The 14,930-nt window shown below is 58.2% G+C and overlaps 6 protein-coding genes across 6 annotated transcripts; 3 read left to right on the forward strand and 3 right to left on the reverse strand.

Moving 5' to 3' along the window:
* The first annotated feature begins 230 nt into the window (after positions 1–230).
* Positions 231–1,691, forward strand: B0T15DRAFT_535133 (uncharacterized protein). Its single transcript, XM_062869481.1, has one exon. The coding sequence runs from the start codon at positions 605–607 to the stop codon at positions 1,412–1,414; it is 810 nt and encodes a 269-aa protein (XP_062719744.1). The 5' UTR covers positions 231–604; the 3' UTR covers positions 1,415–1,691.
* On the reverse strand, positions 1,617–4,284 carry B0T15DRAFT_225222 (heat shock protein 70 family). The gene is made up of 3 exons (XM_062862868.1): positions 4,025–4,284; positions 3,132–3,809; positions 1,617–3,063 (listed from the first exon to the last, which is right to left on the reverse strand). Exons 1-3 carry the CDS (start codon positions 4,090–4,092, stop codon positions 1,854–1,856), a joined length of 1,956 nt encoding a protein of 651 aa, XP_062719745.1. The 5' UTR covers positions 4,093–4,284; the 3' UTR covers positions 1,617–1,853.
* Positions 4,285–5,298: 1,014 nt separating this feature from the next.
* On the forward strand, positions 5,299–6,745 carry B0T15DRAFT_225246 (Alpha/Beta hydrolase protein). Its single transcript, XM_062862870.1, has 5 exons — positions 5,299–5,510; positions 5,606–5,648; positions 5,706–5,746; positions 5,806–6,083; positions 6,290–6,745. The coding sequence occupies exons 1-5, from the start codon at positions 5,447–5,449 to the stop codon at positions 6,713–6,715; spliced, it is 852 nt and encodes a 283-aa protein (XP_062719746.1). The 5' UTR covers positions 5,299–5,446; the 3' UTR covers positions 6,716–6,745.
* A 519-nt stretch (positions 6,746–7,264) lies between these two features.
* B0T15DRAFT_485770 (Mechanosensitive ion channel-domain-containing protein) lies at positions 7,265–10,295 on the reverse strand (the record flags this gene model as incomplete). Its single annotated transcript, XM_062866309.1, has 2 exons — positions 7,265–8,542; positions 8,631–10,295. 2 exons carry the CDS (start codon positions 10,293–10,295, stop codon positions 7,265–7,267), a joined length of 2,943 nt encoding a protein of 980 aa, XP_062719747.1.
* Positions 10,296–10,926: 631 nt separating this feature from the next.
* B0T15DRAFT_225439 (uncharacterized protein) lies at positions 10,927–12,105 on the reverse strand. Its single transcript, XM_062862871.1, has 2 exons — positions 11,435–12,105; positions 10,927–11,375 (listed from the first exon to the last, which is right to left on the reverse strand). Exons 1-2 carry the CDS (start codon positions 11,892–11,894, stop codon positions 11,158–11,160), a joined length of 678 nt encoding a protein of 225 aa, XP_062719748.1. The 5' UTR covers positions 11,895–12,105; the 3' UTR covers positions 10,927–11,157.
* Positions 12,106–12,629: 524 nt separating this feature from the next.
* B0T15DRAFT_225241 (uncharacterized protein) lies at positions 12,630–14,727 on the forward strand. Its single transcript, XM_062862869.1, has one exon. It carries the CDS (start codon positions 12,847–12,849, stop codon positions 14,488–14,490), a length of 1,644 nt encoding a protein of 547 aa, XP_062719749.1. The 5' UTR covers positions 12,630–12,846; the 3' UTR covers positions 14,491–14,727.
* Positions 14,728–14,930: the final 203 nt, after the last annotated feature.

A 14,930-nucleotide genomic window follows, 5' to 3' on the forward strand; every position in this document is an offset into this window, starting at 1 on the left:
GTCAAGTGTCTTGACGAACATCACAGGATCACCTTGCTTGCCAACAAGGGCATATTATGCTGGGCTTCGCTATGTTTCAGCACATACGACCATACCTGGTAGAAAATACGGGATCCCGTCCGCTCTCCCTTAGTCAAGCTGCCAAGGGCCGAACCAGTACTCAGGTGGGTGACCACTGGGGAATCCTCGGTGTTGTATGTTTTTTTCCTCTTTTTTTTTTCGTCTGTCATCGGTCCTGTGGACGAAATTGTGTATAGTGTCTAACTGCTAGCATCCTTTTCCTTGTTCGGCCATACTATATCTTTTCGGGTAACCAATGGGTCGGCAACCCCACTACACCCGCCAGTCCCGACGTCCCGCCAGGCGTCGCTGCCGGCCCGATGCATGAGAGAATCTTAGCCGCATGCGGCTGCAGGGCCTTTTGACTTCCAAAGCGAGACATTGCGCAGGCTGACCACATCGACCTTCCCCTCACTTCCCCTTCCCCTGACCATTCCACCGTCTGAGGCGATTTGCACCTTGTTCCTTCTGCGCAGTCGAGAATCCCTTCCAACACCGACACTGATACACCCACCAGAGCGAGACCAGAGTTCAAGTTCTCACAATGGGCTGGTTCTGGAACTCTTCCCCGACCTCTCCCGAACCGGGGAGCTCAAGCGGCAGCTCAACACAGGCGCCAACGGCTCCGACACAGCCAGTAGATACGGCACCAATTCAAGCACAACATACCGAGTCGGCAACCGACCGCGAAATGGCCGTGTTCATGCAGATGCTCCAGAAAGACGCCCAAGCCTCCAACACCCCGCAACCAGAGACACAACAGCAATCACCACAACCACCAGCAGCCTCTAGTGCCAAAGCCGATTCATGGTTCTCGTGGGGAAGGCCACGATCCGCCGACGACCCGACCCCCTCCGCATCCGAACAAACAAGACCAACAACAACTCGCATCCGCACCCGCACCCCCGAATCCCTCGCCATGTCCGAGCACCTGCTGCCGACGACCATGTCCTGCCGCGACGCGTTCGACTACGCCTGGTACTGCCACACGCCCGGCTCGCAATGGAACGCCGTGTACCGGTACGGCAGCGTGCGCACGTGCTCCGAGCTGTGGGACGACTTCTGGTTCTGCATGCGCACCAAGTCGTACTCGCCTGAGATGCGCGCCGAGGTGATCAAGGCGCACTACCGCGCCAAGGAGGAAGCCAAGTACGGCGGCGGGAAGCCCAGCAGCGAGGATGTCTGGGAGAGCCGCGAGGAGCGGGTGCCGCCGGGGACGGCCTTCCAGGCGAAGTTCGAGCCCCCCATCATGGATGATGCTGAGTTTCAGAGGATGGATGCGGAGAGGAGGAGGCGGATTCGGGAGATGATGGGCATTGAACAGGGGAACGAGAATAAAGAGGATAAGAAGTGATGGAAATACTTTGTTTGCCCGAGCCCAGTTAACGTATTGTATCACCTGCCAGCCACTTTCACATACCCGATCGCAGAAAGAAAATACTTGCAGTCTTCATTCATAGGGGTCAACGGGTGAGTGTGATCGATCTAGTATGGGCCAAGGCAATATGTCTTTGCATGGTACTCATGTCACAGCATTGAGAGCGCCACTTTGTCTTTGTGAAAATGTCCTTCATTGCAAGGAAACGGGAATCGTAACTAAAGTACAACCCATGCCGCCGACCTGACTTTTCCCCTGTATCATGATCATGAAAGAGAAACCAACCAGATCTAGGTGTTACCGCATACCCGAGATACTCCGCATCCCAAGAGAACGCATCTCACGGCTTATCGACGCGGATCCAATCTACTAGCGGAAAAAGCAGAAACGCCAAAGTCCCCCATCAACAACCAGCTTAGTCAACCTCCTCGACGGTCGGGCCATCGTTGTCATGGCCGGGAGCACCACCCGCGCCAGGGAAACCGCCAGGAGCGCCACCAGGCATGCCGCCGGGCATGCCGCCAGGAGCACCACCCGCACCATAAAATTTCATCATGATGGGGTTGGCAATAGCCTCGAGCTCCTTCTGGTGCTCCTCGTACTCCTCGCGAGTAGCCTGCTGGTTCTCATCGAGCCAGGAGACGATCTTGTCGATCTCGGTGCGGAGCGTGTCCTTGTCGGCCTGGTCGAGCTTCTCATCGACCTTGGAGTCGCTGAGCGTGTTGCGCAGCGAGTAGGCGTACGACTCGAGGCCGTTCTTGGCAGAGACACGGCGGGCCTCGGCCTCATCCTCCTCCTTGAACTTCTCAGCCTCAGCCAGCATGCGCTCGATCTCCTCCTTGGACAGACGGCCCTTGTCGTTGGTGATGACAATGTGGTTCGTCTTGCCGGTGCCCTTCTCGAGAGCCGAGACGTTCATGATACCGTTGGCATCAAGGTCGAAGGTGACCTCAATCTGGGGGACACCACGAGGAGCGGGCGGAATGCCGGTAAGTTCGAACTTGCCGAGCAAGTTGTTGTCCTTGGTGCGCTGACGCTCACCCTCGTAAACCTGGATGAGCACACCAGGCTGGTTGTCGGAGAAGGTCGAGAAGACCTCGGACTTCTTGGTGGGGATGGTAGTGTTGCGCGGGATGAGCTTGGTCATCATGCCACCAGCGGTCTCGATACCGAGCGACAGGGGGGCGACGTCGAGAAGGAGAATCTCGTTGGTCGACTTGGAAGAAGTGTCACCAGACAAGATAGCAGCCTGGACGGCAGCACCGTAGGCAACGGCCTCATCGGGGTTGATGGACTTGTTGGGCTCCTTGCCGTTGAAGTAGTCGGTGATGAGCTTCTGGATGCGGGGAATACGGGTCGAGCCACCGACGAGCACGATCTCGTGGACCTGAGACTTGTCGATCTTCGCATCCGTCAGGACACGGTCCACAGGCTGGAGAGTGGACCGGAAGAGATCCTGGCACAGCTCCTCGAAACGGGCACGGGTGATCGAGGTGTAGAAGTCGATACCCTCGAAGAGAGAGTCGATCTCAATCGAGGTCTGTGCTGAGGACGAGAGGGTGCGCTTGGCACGCTCGCAAGCAGTACGCAGGCGGCGGAGAGCACGCGCGTTAGTAGAAAGATCCCTAGGGCCATGTTAGTGCATGTTCAAAGGCTTTTGATGCCGGGTCCGAGGGAAATGGCATTTACTCACTTCTTATGCTTGCGCTTGAACTCCGCAACGAAGTGGTTCACAAGGCGGTTGTCGAAGTCCTCACCACCCAAGTGAGTATCACCAGCGGTCGACTTGACCTCGAAGATACCCTCCTCAATGGTCAGGAGGGAAACATCGAACGTACCACCACCAAGATCGAAGATCAGAACATTGCGCTCGCCCTCAACCTTCTTGTCGAGACCGTACGCAATAGCAGCCGCAGTGGGCTCGTTGATGATACGGAGGACGTTGAGGCCGGCAATGAGACCGGCATCCTTGGTGGCCTGACGCTGCGAGTCGTTGAAGTAGGCAGGAACCGTAACGACAGCATTGTTGACAGTGCCGCCAAGGTAAGACTCAGCAGTCTCACGCATCTTGGTCAGGACCATGGACGAGATCTCCTCAGGAGTGAAGACCTTCTTCTCGCCCTTGAACTCAACCTCAATGTGAGGCTTGCCGTTGCGGTCGATGACCTTGAAGGGGAAGTGCTTCATGTCGGCCTGAACCTCAGGGTCGTTGAACTTGCGGCCGATCAGACGCTTGGCGTCAAACACTGTGTTATGCGGGTTCATGGCGACCTGGTTCTTCGCCGCATCTCCAATGAGACGCTCGGTGTCGGTGAAGGCAACGAACGAAGGAGTTGTCCGGTTACCCTGGTCATTGGCGATAATTTCACAACTGCAAACAGAAAGTTAGGCCATATTCAACATCCATTGTCGTAGGGCGGCGGGGCCAAGGCGTGGGGCTGGACCGCGGGGTAGACCCGACAGCTCGGGAACCAATCGAGGAGCCGATCGTATTGTTGAACGATGGCCGAGCTGATTCCCCCCGAGCTGCCTGGTGATGCCGACCGCTACCGATCTTCCCAAGCCGACCGACCGGGTTGAACTTACCGATCCTCACGGAAGACACCGACACACGAGTAGGTCGTGCCCAAGTCGATACCGACTGCGGGAGCCATCTTGTCTGTGTGCGCTTTTCTTACTTGGAATGCTGTGTTGATGGGCAGAAAAGAAACGCGCGCTGAAGATTCCCGAGAGTGTGGTGGGAATTACAATGGGTTGCAAAAGAATTGGTTGATGGAAAGTATGAGAGTCGGAGGAGGGGCAGAAGAGCTTTCCGAATTTAAGCTGTTAGTTAAACTTGGGCTTTGTTTCTACGACCTTCTGTGGGTTTCCTCCACCCCACTACACACGGGTACTGCGCGCTACTTCTCGATTGGCCTTTCAAGCACACGCAGCCTCCTGATGCCTCCATGCAGCGCTGGAATCTTCTTCCAGGCTCCCGCAGCAGCATTGCGAATCGTGCTTCTTCCAGCCCTCGATTTTGCCCCTTGCAACCTTCCCGGTTCAAAGTCAAGACCGTTTCCATAGCCACCGAAGCATTCCACTTGCCTTCCAACTACACGTGTAGATCATTCCAGCGTCACCAAGAATTGGGGGCTACCGTGACATTCGCCTTAGGTAGGGGGAGGTCTTGCCACAGAAAATCCCAAGCTGAGCTGAAAGTCGATTTCGCAACGGCGTGGAAGGTTCTCATGTTTGGGCAGTCAATACGGTAACCCTGAATGAAACCTTCGATGCGATCTTGTTCACCTGTCAAGCAGACGTCACTCCAGGCTTCCTGACCATTCAAAATCATTTGGTTAGAATATCACAAGATCCTGCACACATTCTCAACAGCTAGACTGGGGCGCGGCAGCCGCTGTGGAAGCGTTGGATGGCTAAGCTGGGCTGGTTCTCCATGCATCGACGATGTACCCCAAAGTACCTTTCAAGGCCCACCACGATCTCCCACCACTTCTCGAATGGAGTTTCTCCATGCTTTACTTCAGGCACCCAGACTCGCCAGACCGTAAAACCGGCCACTGCTGGCATGTCTGCCTTGCAATGCCCAATGAAGACCACGTGATTTTCGCTATTAAGCTTCATCACAGACCTTTGGGCCTGCCGGCCTGCCTTTGAAGCAATCCTGATTCATTTCTGCTGAGCTCCGAGGTCAGCTAGCTCTTGAACGCCGCTGCTGAAAAAGACCCACTAAGATGGATGAAGTCATGGTGCGATAAGATAAGGTCTAGCTGCCCCGCAGTCGATTCTCTCTCAAACCACCTGCAAAACGCGGGGCAGATTCAGAGCAGCTAGCCAGAAGCGGGGGGCACCGGCTTTGTGCAGCTTCCCAAACAGGTGTTTCTCGCTGCAAATACACCGAAGTGACAGACGGCTGTGGTGCTTTCTTGAGTCGGTTGTCCGGATCTTGCATTGTTTGCTTTGCAGCCATTTTTAGCACAGTGTTCGTTCAAAATCACGTTGCCCACTATGTTGATCAAGGAGAGCTTCGCCGATGTGCAGACATCTGCTCATGGAAAGGAGAGCTCCATGCGTAAGCTCCGCCAGCTCTCCTTTACGTCCAGCTGCTTGTTGCAATTGGCATTAGGGTCCTGCTAGAGTACCATACTGATAGGCAACGTCTGAAAGGAATCTTCCTGTTCCATCCTACAATCCCTGGATATCCGAATGCGTGAGCACTCTGAGTAAAGACTGGTCCATGTCCGTCGATTCACACCGTTCTACCTAGGCGGTTCCCCGGAGTTGTGCTGTTCAGCGAAATCTACCAGGGTGAGACGACATCCTCCCTCGCTGTCAGCGGAGACCAACGACTCATGGATGTTGAACAGTCACTGGGCCCGTTGTTCGTTTCGCCAGGCAGATTGCCGGCCAGGGCTACATCGTCGCCGCTCCGAGCAGCTACCATGACTTTACCGGCCCTGAACCTTTAGCGTACGATGTACCGGGGACTGACCAGGGAAATGAATGGAAGATAACGAAGACCCTCGAGTCCTACGACGAAGACTCCTACAAGACGGTCGACTATCTCCTCTCCCTGCCCACATGCACTGGACGAATTGGCGCAACCGGCATGTGCCTGGGCGGACACCTTGCCCTGCGCGCGAGTGTATGTCACCCCTTTCCTTGTATAGTACTTCCCAGGCCCTGCCGTTCTGCAACGCGTGGGAGAAAGACTTGAGGAAATGAGGAGAAGAGGGTAAGGGAAAGCGAGCAGGAAGAGACGGGGAATAGGAAGAAGGGGTTGCCAAAGATTGAGAGCGAAAAGGGACGAACGAAAAGGAGGTAGATCACTGACCCCCTCGGCCATCGTAGCTCGACCCTCGCATAACAGCCTCCGTCTGTTACTTCCCAACCGACATCCACACGCGCACCCTGGGGCCTTACGACGCGGCCAACTCCTCCCCATCCGCCCCTCCTGACAGCAACCACACGATCGATCTCTTGTCCAAGATCCGCGGTGAGGTGGCGCTCATCTTCGGGGTCAAGGACACGCACGTCCCCGACGGGGGGCGGGATCTGATCCGGCACAAGATGCGCGAGGCCAGCGTGGTCTTCAGCTTCCACGAGTTCGCGTGGGCGCAGCACGCCTTCATCCGCGACGAGCTCAGCAAGGGCCGCTACGACCCGGCCGTGAGCAAGGCCTGTTTCGAGGTGCTGCTGGAACTGTTTGGGCGCGTGCTGAAGACCGAGTTGGGCGAGCGGGATGGCAAGGTGCATGAGGTGGAGCACGTTTGCTGAGTTACTACTTACTGTGCCTGCCTTGACAGGGCCCGGATGCAAAGAAGACGGTTGCGAGCATTAGACGTGCAGTGTTGTTGCAAATAGCGAGGGAGTTCCGCGTATAGCCCAGTACGGTCGTCCTGGACTGTGCCAGGGAAGATCGTCGAATACCCATGATATGCCTCTAATCGGAGCATGAAGTCTATATTCGCAATTGAATATCAAGGCCTGCCGTCGGCCATGAAATGGTGTAAAAGAAGCAATGCTCTTTACCCCCAAAACGTCCATGCGCATTTTAGAATTGACTGGTCCCAAAAAGGGCGGGATACAGTCCACACAACTTCCCGACCCCAACGCCGTCTGTTGTTGATTTGTTGACGCCCTCCCCCCCTCCCCTTTTTCCAATACATCAATACCGATTTGAGACACATCCCCCATTTCTCCGTTTCCATCCCCATTACTTGTGACCCAACATCCCAGCCGAATACGTCTCCCTTTTCCTCTGATCAAAATTTGCTCATTCCGCCGGCAAGTACATACAGTAGTCAACAACACCCCACACCCTCTCTAAAACCTACCCTGAGCCCCGCCCTGAGCAGGACCACCACCACCACCCCCTTGCTGCCCCTGCTGCGACTGGCTCACACTCTGGCCTCTCGACCTGGCCCCGACCACATTTCTCGGCGGCACGCCGCCCGGCTGCTGCACACTGAGATGCGACGGCCCGCCTATCACGGCCGGCGCCGGCGGAGACGATGTTGTTGTTGTTGTCCCATAGTAGTAGGCAGACTGCGCGGGGTTGGGGTTGAGACTGGCATCACTCGGCACGGAACTCGGACTCGGGGCTGCGGACGACGACCCTACCCCTGCCCCGGCCCCCGCTGCCTGGGCATTGTTGTAGGCCGCCCAGGTGGTATAGGGCGACCCGGCGGGGGGCGGGATACCGGCGTGTCGCTCCACGTCGAAGGACAGTTTGTTGTTATTGTTGTTGTTGTTGTTGTTGTTGCTGCTGCTCGCCCTGCTGGAGCTGCGCGTCACTTGCACGGCCGGCATGTCCATGTTGTCGTCGAGCGCGCCCGGCGGGAGGGTCTCGCCGGCCTTGCGGCGGCCGCGCTGGGATTCGCCGCGGAGGCTGAGGATGTTGGAGCGAGAGGTGGCCGAGGTGGCGGCGCGGGCGAGGTTGCTGTTGCTGTTGCGGTCGCCAGAAGCGTGGTGGGGGTGGGGTTGGTCGCGGAGGGTGTCTCGTTCGTAGCCCCAGTCGTCGATGGCGTCGACTACCGGGTTGATCGTGTTGATGTGCTCGGCTGCGCGCTGCTCGGCCGCGGTGGTGGCTGCGGTTTCGGTAGCGGCGGACTGGTCCGGGTTTTCTAGCAAGGTGGCCAGCTTCTTGGCCGCCCTTTCCTTCTCGGCCTTCTCGCGCGCGGCGGCGGCGAACTCATCCGAAACGGCGACGCTGTATGAAGGGTTGGCGGGACCGCCCAGGGCGTCGCCACCGCCGCCGGGGCCGTTGATGGGCACGCGCTTGAGGGCCAGGGCGAGGGCGCACATGAACTTGGAGCGGCGCGTGGCGCGCACGGCCTCGTTGTGCCAGTTGGACTTGTGCTTGATGGCGATCTTGAGCGTCAGCTTGTCGCAGTCGCCCACGCCGCCCACGCCGATCGCAATGTCCGGCTGGAAGTCGCGGCTGTTCTCGGGCGCGCGCACGAAATTCTCCATCTCGACGCGCAGCAGCTCGATGTCCTCAAACGACGTGTCGAACGCGACGTTGACATCGATTACCTCCTTCATGGCCTTGCTCCGCGTCACGTTCTCGATCCAGAGGTTGTTGAGAACAATGTTGGGAACCTAAAACTGGAAGGTTAGCCAACCGCTTGGACACGCGTTCCGTCCGTTCTCTCCCGAGCGCCACGTCACGACTGGCAAACGAACGTACCTGCACGACTTGCATCTTGTCGATGCGCGTGAAGACGGTGTAGAGAAGGGAGATCTTCTCGACCAGCAACTGCTCCTTCTCGGGCCCCTGGATGTCGACGCGGTCGCCGACGTCGTACGGGTGCTTGACGAAAAGGAAGATGCAGGAGCCCAGAAACTCCTGGGTTGTGACGGCAAAGACGAACGAGAGCGAGAGCAGCGTGGTTCCGGCCGTCGTCAGCGTGGCGATGAAGCTGCTCTGGAAGACGGCCAGGAAGATGATGATGACGATGATCAGGACAACAAAGAGGAGGACCTTGTCGAATACCTGCAGCGCCTGGCTGATGTCCTTCATGCTGTTGGCGATGGCTTTGCGCTCCTTTCCGATCTCGACCACCTTGCGGATCATCTCGTCCAGGCTGATGTCGCCGTTCTGGTCGGCGTCGATGGCGTTGAAGCACTCCTCGGCTTCTTCGCGGTGCGCGGGGCCCATGACCTCGACGATGTCGTCCAGCGAGAGCGCGTCCTGGCCCTCGACGACAAACGACATCCAGATGCGACGCGCCATGGCCTCGGAGCTGCGCACCTTCTCGAGCGCCTCGACCACGACCGAGTGGGCCGAGTTGGGGTTGAAGACCTGCTTGCCCGTGATCTCGGACGCGATGTTGCCAAAGACGGACGTGATCTTGTCGCCCAGACGGCCCACCTCGCCCACCAACCGCATCGGCTTGGCCGCGGCGCCCGGCTTGCCGCCGGCCCCCTTGCCGCCGGTGAGCAGCAGGTCGATGCTGTCGGCGATGATGTAGTCCTCGTCGGCAAACTCGTCGCAGTACATGGGGAAGAGCGTCCGCGAGGCCTCATACATCAGTCCCAAGAGGTAGATCTCGCGCTTTGAGTCGTGGATGCGGTTCGCGAACGAGCGCTGGTGGTAGCTGATGCTGATGAGCTGCACGATGAACTTCTCGCCCAGCAGCACGGCCGAGGAGAGGAACAGCGACAGCACGATGCGCTCGATGACGTCGGCCCACGACCGCCGGGTGCCCTCGAACATGAACTTGAACGACAGCCACGAGGCCAGGCCCCAGAAGAACAGCGACAGCGGGATCTCGAGGGCGCGCAGGACGGTGGCGTACTTGCGCGTGCCGGAGCTGATGACGCCGCAGAAGAACATGAAGATGAAGGGCAGGAAGTGGGCGACCAGCTTGCCCGTCCAGAGGGCGAGCCACGAGATCTCGATCCAGACGAAGAGGAAGAACAGGCTGTGGCGGCGGTCGTCCCCGAGACTGACGCGGTCCTTGTCGCCCGTGAGCGGGAAGACGATGATGGGCACGGCGAGCAGCACGGCGACGGGCACGACGTAGACGAGGTAGCGCGTCACGACCGAGAAGTTGACGATCTTGTTGTACAGGCGGCCCATGGCGTTGAGCGACGCCTCCTCGGACATGCCCGTCGAGCCGGCGCGCTGCAGGTCCCGCCTCAGCCGCCGCCGGCCAGCGGGGCCGCCGACCGCCTTGGAGAAGAGCGCGTGCTTCTCGTCCATGCCGTCGGTGTTGACCCTCCGGGAGCCCGTCGATGCGTTGGTGCGGACGGGGTGCAGGGGTATGTCCTGCATCTCGGTGACGCTCGAGTCGCCCGAGATGGGCAGGAAGCCTCTCTGCTGAGGCGACCTCGGCCCTCTTAATGACATCTGGCCGGGTTGGGAGGGGGCGGGGGTGCGAAAGGACTGGGTGGGTGTCGTCTCAGTCGCGTGAGACAACTGACTCGCTGAAGAATGCCAGTGCAGTCAAGATGTCGTGTGGTCCAAAACTGGCCTTGACCGGCACCGGGTTGTGACTCGCCGGTAGCACCGAGGGTCAATGATGGGTTTCAGAAGCTTCGCCTCCAATATACCAAATATTGAAGAGGGTGCGTTGTCGAGAATAGCACAAAGCAGGAAAAAGGGACAATAAAGAGCGTGGTTGGGTTGCCCCTCTGTCAAAGATCAGGAACCGAACAATGGAGAGACCTCGGTCGATGACATCTACTGGCGGGGTGAAGCAGATCGTGGGCTAAAACGAAGGTCCAGTAGAGGGAGCCACACGTGTGAGTGTCACATCAACTAAACGGGTTGTGGAAGGTGACAGAAAGAAGCCGGTAGGTGGGAAGTCAGTTTCTTTGTGAGGATGGCCTTTCTCGAATTTTTTATCTTTTATTTTTTTTTTTATTTTTTGCAAGTAGTATTACCCCGGATCTTCCACCCTTCTTCACGAAAAGGGCATGGAGAAATGGCGTCGGCCAGACCACTCTCTCAAGCCTCAACGGCCTCCCCCTGGCGCGCCGCGGGAAGCAAAAATGGCACGACGGACGTGAGCCCGGGAGTTCTAGCGCGATTCGGCCGGATGCCAGGGGCAGATCGAATCCGCGGCCTGCACTGGAATGCTCTTGGCACCAGAACAGCCCACTGACACGCAGCTCTTGGACCAAGCCAAAACGCCCTAATGCATTTTTTCCCTGTTTCAAGTGGACGACCCCCCGTGTTGGCCGGCCCAGCCAATTGGCCATTGGGGCGATCATTTGGAGCTGGGACCAATGCCGTGAAATTGCAGGCATTTGGGGCTGGCGCCAACAAGTCCCGATCTGACAAGGAACCGGCGACAGATCTTGCCAAGCAGAACTTGCTCAGGGTCCACGATGACGATACGCAGTGGGTAAAGAGAAGGCACTAGTGGACAATCGATGACAGAGAGCTTTGAATTCGGATGGGATGGTAGTGGGCGCAATGACGAGTCTGACCTGTGAGATGTTGGCGGTCTTGTACAACTTGGCCTGTGAAAGTGAAAGCGGTACCTATCTGTGTCTGTACCTGGTCGAACGCGGCTGGGAAGGATTCCATTCCCAGCACAGCGTCAGTTATCCACTGTGCCGGAATACGGGATAAGCAATCAAAAAAGCCAAAAGCCGCAGAGTTCGGCCCGTACGGATTACATGTTTGTATGTGGCGCGGCAATTGGCCCGTGAGTGGCTCCGTCTTTGGTGTCACTGCATCGGTGTTGACGGAGAAGCAGCACAGAACACTTATCTTGCTCCTTGTCTTCTGAACCGTCCCATGCACTACGTGCAGCTTTTGAGGCTGCTTCGTAAAGCATTGAGGGGTGGTGATCTGCTCTGGTTCTCGAAAGTCCGTTGCATTTGTTGGTGGCTTACCTCGGTGAGATAGGATCGCATAAGGTCTTAGAAGCGGCCGACCACAGCAGCCAAAATCTGGGAATCGGATCAACCAGGGCCCGCGGACAGGGCCGTCTGACATATGTTTTTGAAAGAGGCGGTTACTATCTCGTTCGAAATATGCGCTGAAACAAACTTGACTGCTTCATAATTCTAAACGACTTCCGTTAGTTGTCTTGGTTAGCCTCAACTGTGTGCTGCTATGCCGCAGTTGTTGTCAATCCGTATGTACAAGTACCCGTAAGTGGAAGGCGTAATGCCGAAGACGTCAGCACATGTCGCTGGCAACCGGGTATGCAGTCTCACGACCGTCTCTGCAAAGTGGAAACCCGTATTCCGAGCTCATGCTCCCGGCTTGGCGGTCGGTGTCCCTGGGTATATGATCTGCAAAGCCGGCGATATATGTAAAACGGGAAGTTGAGTCGGCGCCGGGCTACTGGAACCGTGGACCTGGATACTGAATGGCATTGTAAGCCGGAGGATACCGCTACAGCAGATCAGAGGCTACATCATTCGGTCCATGCAAGGCCGTCGGAGGTATGAGCCCGACTTCCCGTAGAGTTCAAGAGAGGCATGGCCATCCCGCTGACGATCGGCCTGTCGACCTGGCTGGTGCTCGGGAGCTGGGACGAGTACCTCCCTGTGGCCGTTGATGTGGAGAAGCGTGATACATTGATTCAACGTTTCAATGATACTAACCCGGTGTCTCCAAAAGCCATGCGATGGAAGCATGCAAAGCAACTGCAAGGTGTTGATCGAAAACGACTGTGCTTGAAGCTGAGGATGTCTTGACTCAGTTGAGACGCAGAGAAAGTCTCAGTGTCGCCAAGAGATGGTCATAGCTCCCGCAGACCTTGGCGATCAGTGTCCGTCAAAGCTAGGACTCACCATCTTTCTGCGCAGACTGCAGATGGTTGGGAATGAGGTGATCACTGATCAGAAGAGTGTTGCGGTTTTAATATCAACAGGGGTTGGCAAAAGGAACCTTTTCTCTGTGCAACCCTACAGGCTGCCTTCGAAGTCGATTGCATGAAATGCGGCCACCAGTAGCCAGAGCCGGCAGGCCGTTCACCTGCCTGCAATGCCTTCTCCAGACCTCGCTCAGGCGCCCAGCCGCTCCTGCCCGTTACCGCCTGCGAAGGCCACAAGCATCTTTACCATCCGCTTTCTATCATGGCACGCGCGTGCGGCTACAAGATGCGCCCACCTCAGCAGAGCACCAGCAGCCAGCTCCCGTCCGAGCACCAACCACAGCGCCGAAAGCCGTCCTCGACCTAAAGCACATCCGCCAGAACCCGGACCTCTACGTACAGAACTGCCGCGAGCGCAACTACCACGCCGCCGCCGCCTATCCGGCCCGCATCAACGACCTCTTCGCCCAATGGCAAGCCAAGCAGCGTGAGGGACGCGGCCTGCGGGAGCGGGGCAACTTCATCCGTCGCCAGCTCGCCGACCCCGCGGGGACGGGGCGCGACAACGACGACGCCGCCGAGGAGGAAGCGGCGGCGCTCCGCTCGCTGTCGCGCGACCAGCTACTTGAAGAAGCACGCAAGATCAAGGCCGAACTAAGCGCAATCGAAGAAGCCGAGACGGCGCTCGCGTCGGAAATGCAGCGCCTCGCGCTCGCCATCCCCAACCTCACCAGCGACGCCACGCCGCGCGGCAACGACCCACTCGTACTGAGCTACATCAACGACCACCCGGAACCGGGGCCGGCGCCATCCGACCGCGTGTGGCGCTCGCACGCACACATCGGCGCCGAGCTGGGCATCCTAGACTTCGCGGGCGCGGCGGCCGCTTCCGGGTGGGGGTGGTACTACCTGCTGGACGAAGCCGCGCAGCTGGAGCAGGCGCTGGTCAACTACGCGCTCGCGGCGGCCACGCGCGCCGGCTGGCGGCAGGTCAGCCCGCCGAGCATGGTGTACTCGCACATCGCGGGCGCGTGCGGGTTCCAGCCGCGCGACCAGCACGGCGAGACGCAGATCTACACCGTCGCACAGGCGGCCGAGGACGCGGCGCGCGGCAAGCCCGAGCTGTGCATGGCGGGGACGGCCGAGATCCCGCTGGCGGGGATGAAGGCCGACACGGTGCTCGACGAGGCCGAGCTGCCCATCAAACGGGTCGCCGCATCGCGGTGCTACCGCGCCGAAGCCGGCGCGCGCGGCGGCGAGACCAAGGGGCTCTACCGCGTGCACGAGTTCACCAAGGTGGAGCTGTTCGCGTGGACCCCCGCGGACGAGGATGCGACGCAGGAGATCTTCGACGAGATGGTCGACCTGCAGACGGAGCTGCTGGGGTCGCTGGGCCTGCACTGCCGCATCCTGGAAATGCCGACGGCCGACCTGGGCGCGTCGGCCACGCGCAAGTGCGACATCGAGGCCTTCTTCCCCTCGCGCCGCGAGCGCAACGACGGCTGGGGCGAGGTGACCAGCGCGAGCATCTGCACCGACTACCAGACGCGCCGGCTCGCCACGCGGGTCAAGCTGGCGAGCGGGAAGCTGGCGTACCCCTGGACGGTGAACGGTACGGCGCTGGCCGTGCCGCGGGTGTTGGCAGCCATCTTGGAGAACGGCTGGGATGAGAGCGAGAAGTCGGTCACGATCCCCGAGGTGCTCAGACCGTGGATGGAGGGAAGGGAGAAGATTGGGCCGAGGCATCGAGTAGCGCGTGGGGAGTAGTAAATAGCCCAGTTGACCCTCTTAGTCGATCTAGTCGTTTCTACTTCGTATGTACATGTACAATACAGTACAATTCATTGTCAGTTGCCGCAGTGTGTTTGTCTCTGTGTGTGTGTGTGTATGGGACGGGTTTGCCCAACTTGACGCATATTGGTCGTCGGAAAGCTATGTATGTCATACAAATCCCATCATCATCAAGTTGACGGTGCAGCCATAATTACCTATCCGCCCAGTGGTATCCATAACTCAAATACCGCCAGGCAAAAAGCCACCCTTTACTACCTACTCAAACAACCCAGCCGTCCTAATCATATCGTAAAAAGAACATAAGAAACTCGACAAAAGAAAGATACAGAGACTCCCGCTAACTTATGGATCATTCCTAGCCGCCCACATTCAGGCCAATCCAGTCCATCCCATCAAGTGTCATCTCATCCAAA

The sequence above is a fragment of the Chaetomium strumarium genome (genome assembly GCF_033439665.1).
Source record: "Chaetomium strumarium strain CBS 333.67 chromosome Unknown B0T15scaffold_5, whole genome shotgun sequence".
NCBI classification, from domain to species: Eukaryota; Fungi; Ascomycota; class Sordariomycetes; order Sordariales; family Chaetomiaceae; genus Chaetomium; species Chaetomium strumarium.

Bases quoted from the DNA above. Each gene is read 5' to 3' on its own strand.
- B0T15DRAFT_535133 (XM_062869481.1), top strand. From the start codon at position 605: ATGGGCTGGTTCTGGAACTCTTCCCCGACCTCTCCCGAACCGGGGAGC.
- B0T15DRAFT_225222 (XM_062862868.1), bottom strand. From the start codon at position 4,092: ATGGCTCCCGCAGTCGGTATCGACTTGGGCACGACCTACTCGTGTGTC. The intron at 3,810-4,024 runs GTAAGTTCAACC...TTCTGTTTGCAG, and splicing joins GGTGTCTTCCGTGAGGATCG to TTGTGAAATTATCGCCAATG. The intron at 3,064-3,131 runs GTGAGTAAATGC...ACATGGCCCTAG, and splicing joins TTCAAGCGCAAGCATAAGAA to GGATCTTTCTACTAACGCGC.
- B0T15DRAFT_225246 (XM_062862870.1), top strand. From the start codon at position 5,447: ATGTTGATCAAGGAGAGCTTCGCCGATGTGCAGACATCTGCTCATGGA. The intron at 5,511-5,605 runs GTAAGCTCCGCC...AACGTCTGAAAG, and splicing joins TGGAAAGGAGAGCTCCATGC to GAATCTTCCTGTTCCATCCT. The intron at 5,747-5,805 runs GTGAGACGACAT...GATGTTGAACAG, and splicing joins GTTCAGCGAAATCTACCAGG to TCACTGGGCCCGTTGTTCGT.
- B0T15DRAFT_225439 (XM_062862871.1), bottom strand. From the start codon at position 11,894: ATGTCAGACGGCCCTGTCCGCGGGCCCTGGTTGATCCGATTCCCAGAT. The intron at 11,376-11,434 runs GTACCGCTTTCA...CTCACAGGTCAG, and splicing joins CCAGGTACAGACACAGATAG to ACTCGTCATTGCGCCCACTA.
- B0T15DRAFT_225241 (XM_062862869.1), top strand. From the start codon at position 12,847: ATGCGGCCACCAGTAGCCAGAGCCGGCAGGCCGTTCACCTGCCTGCAA.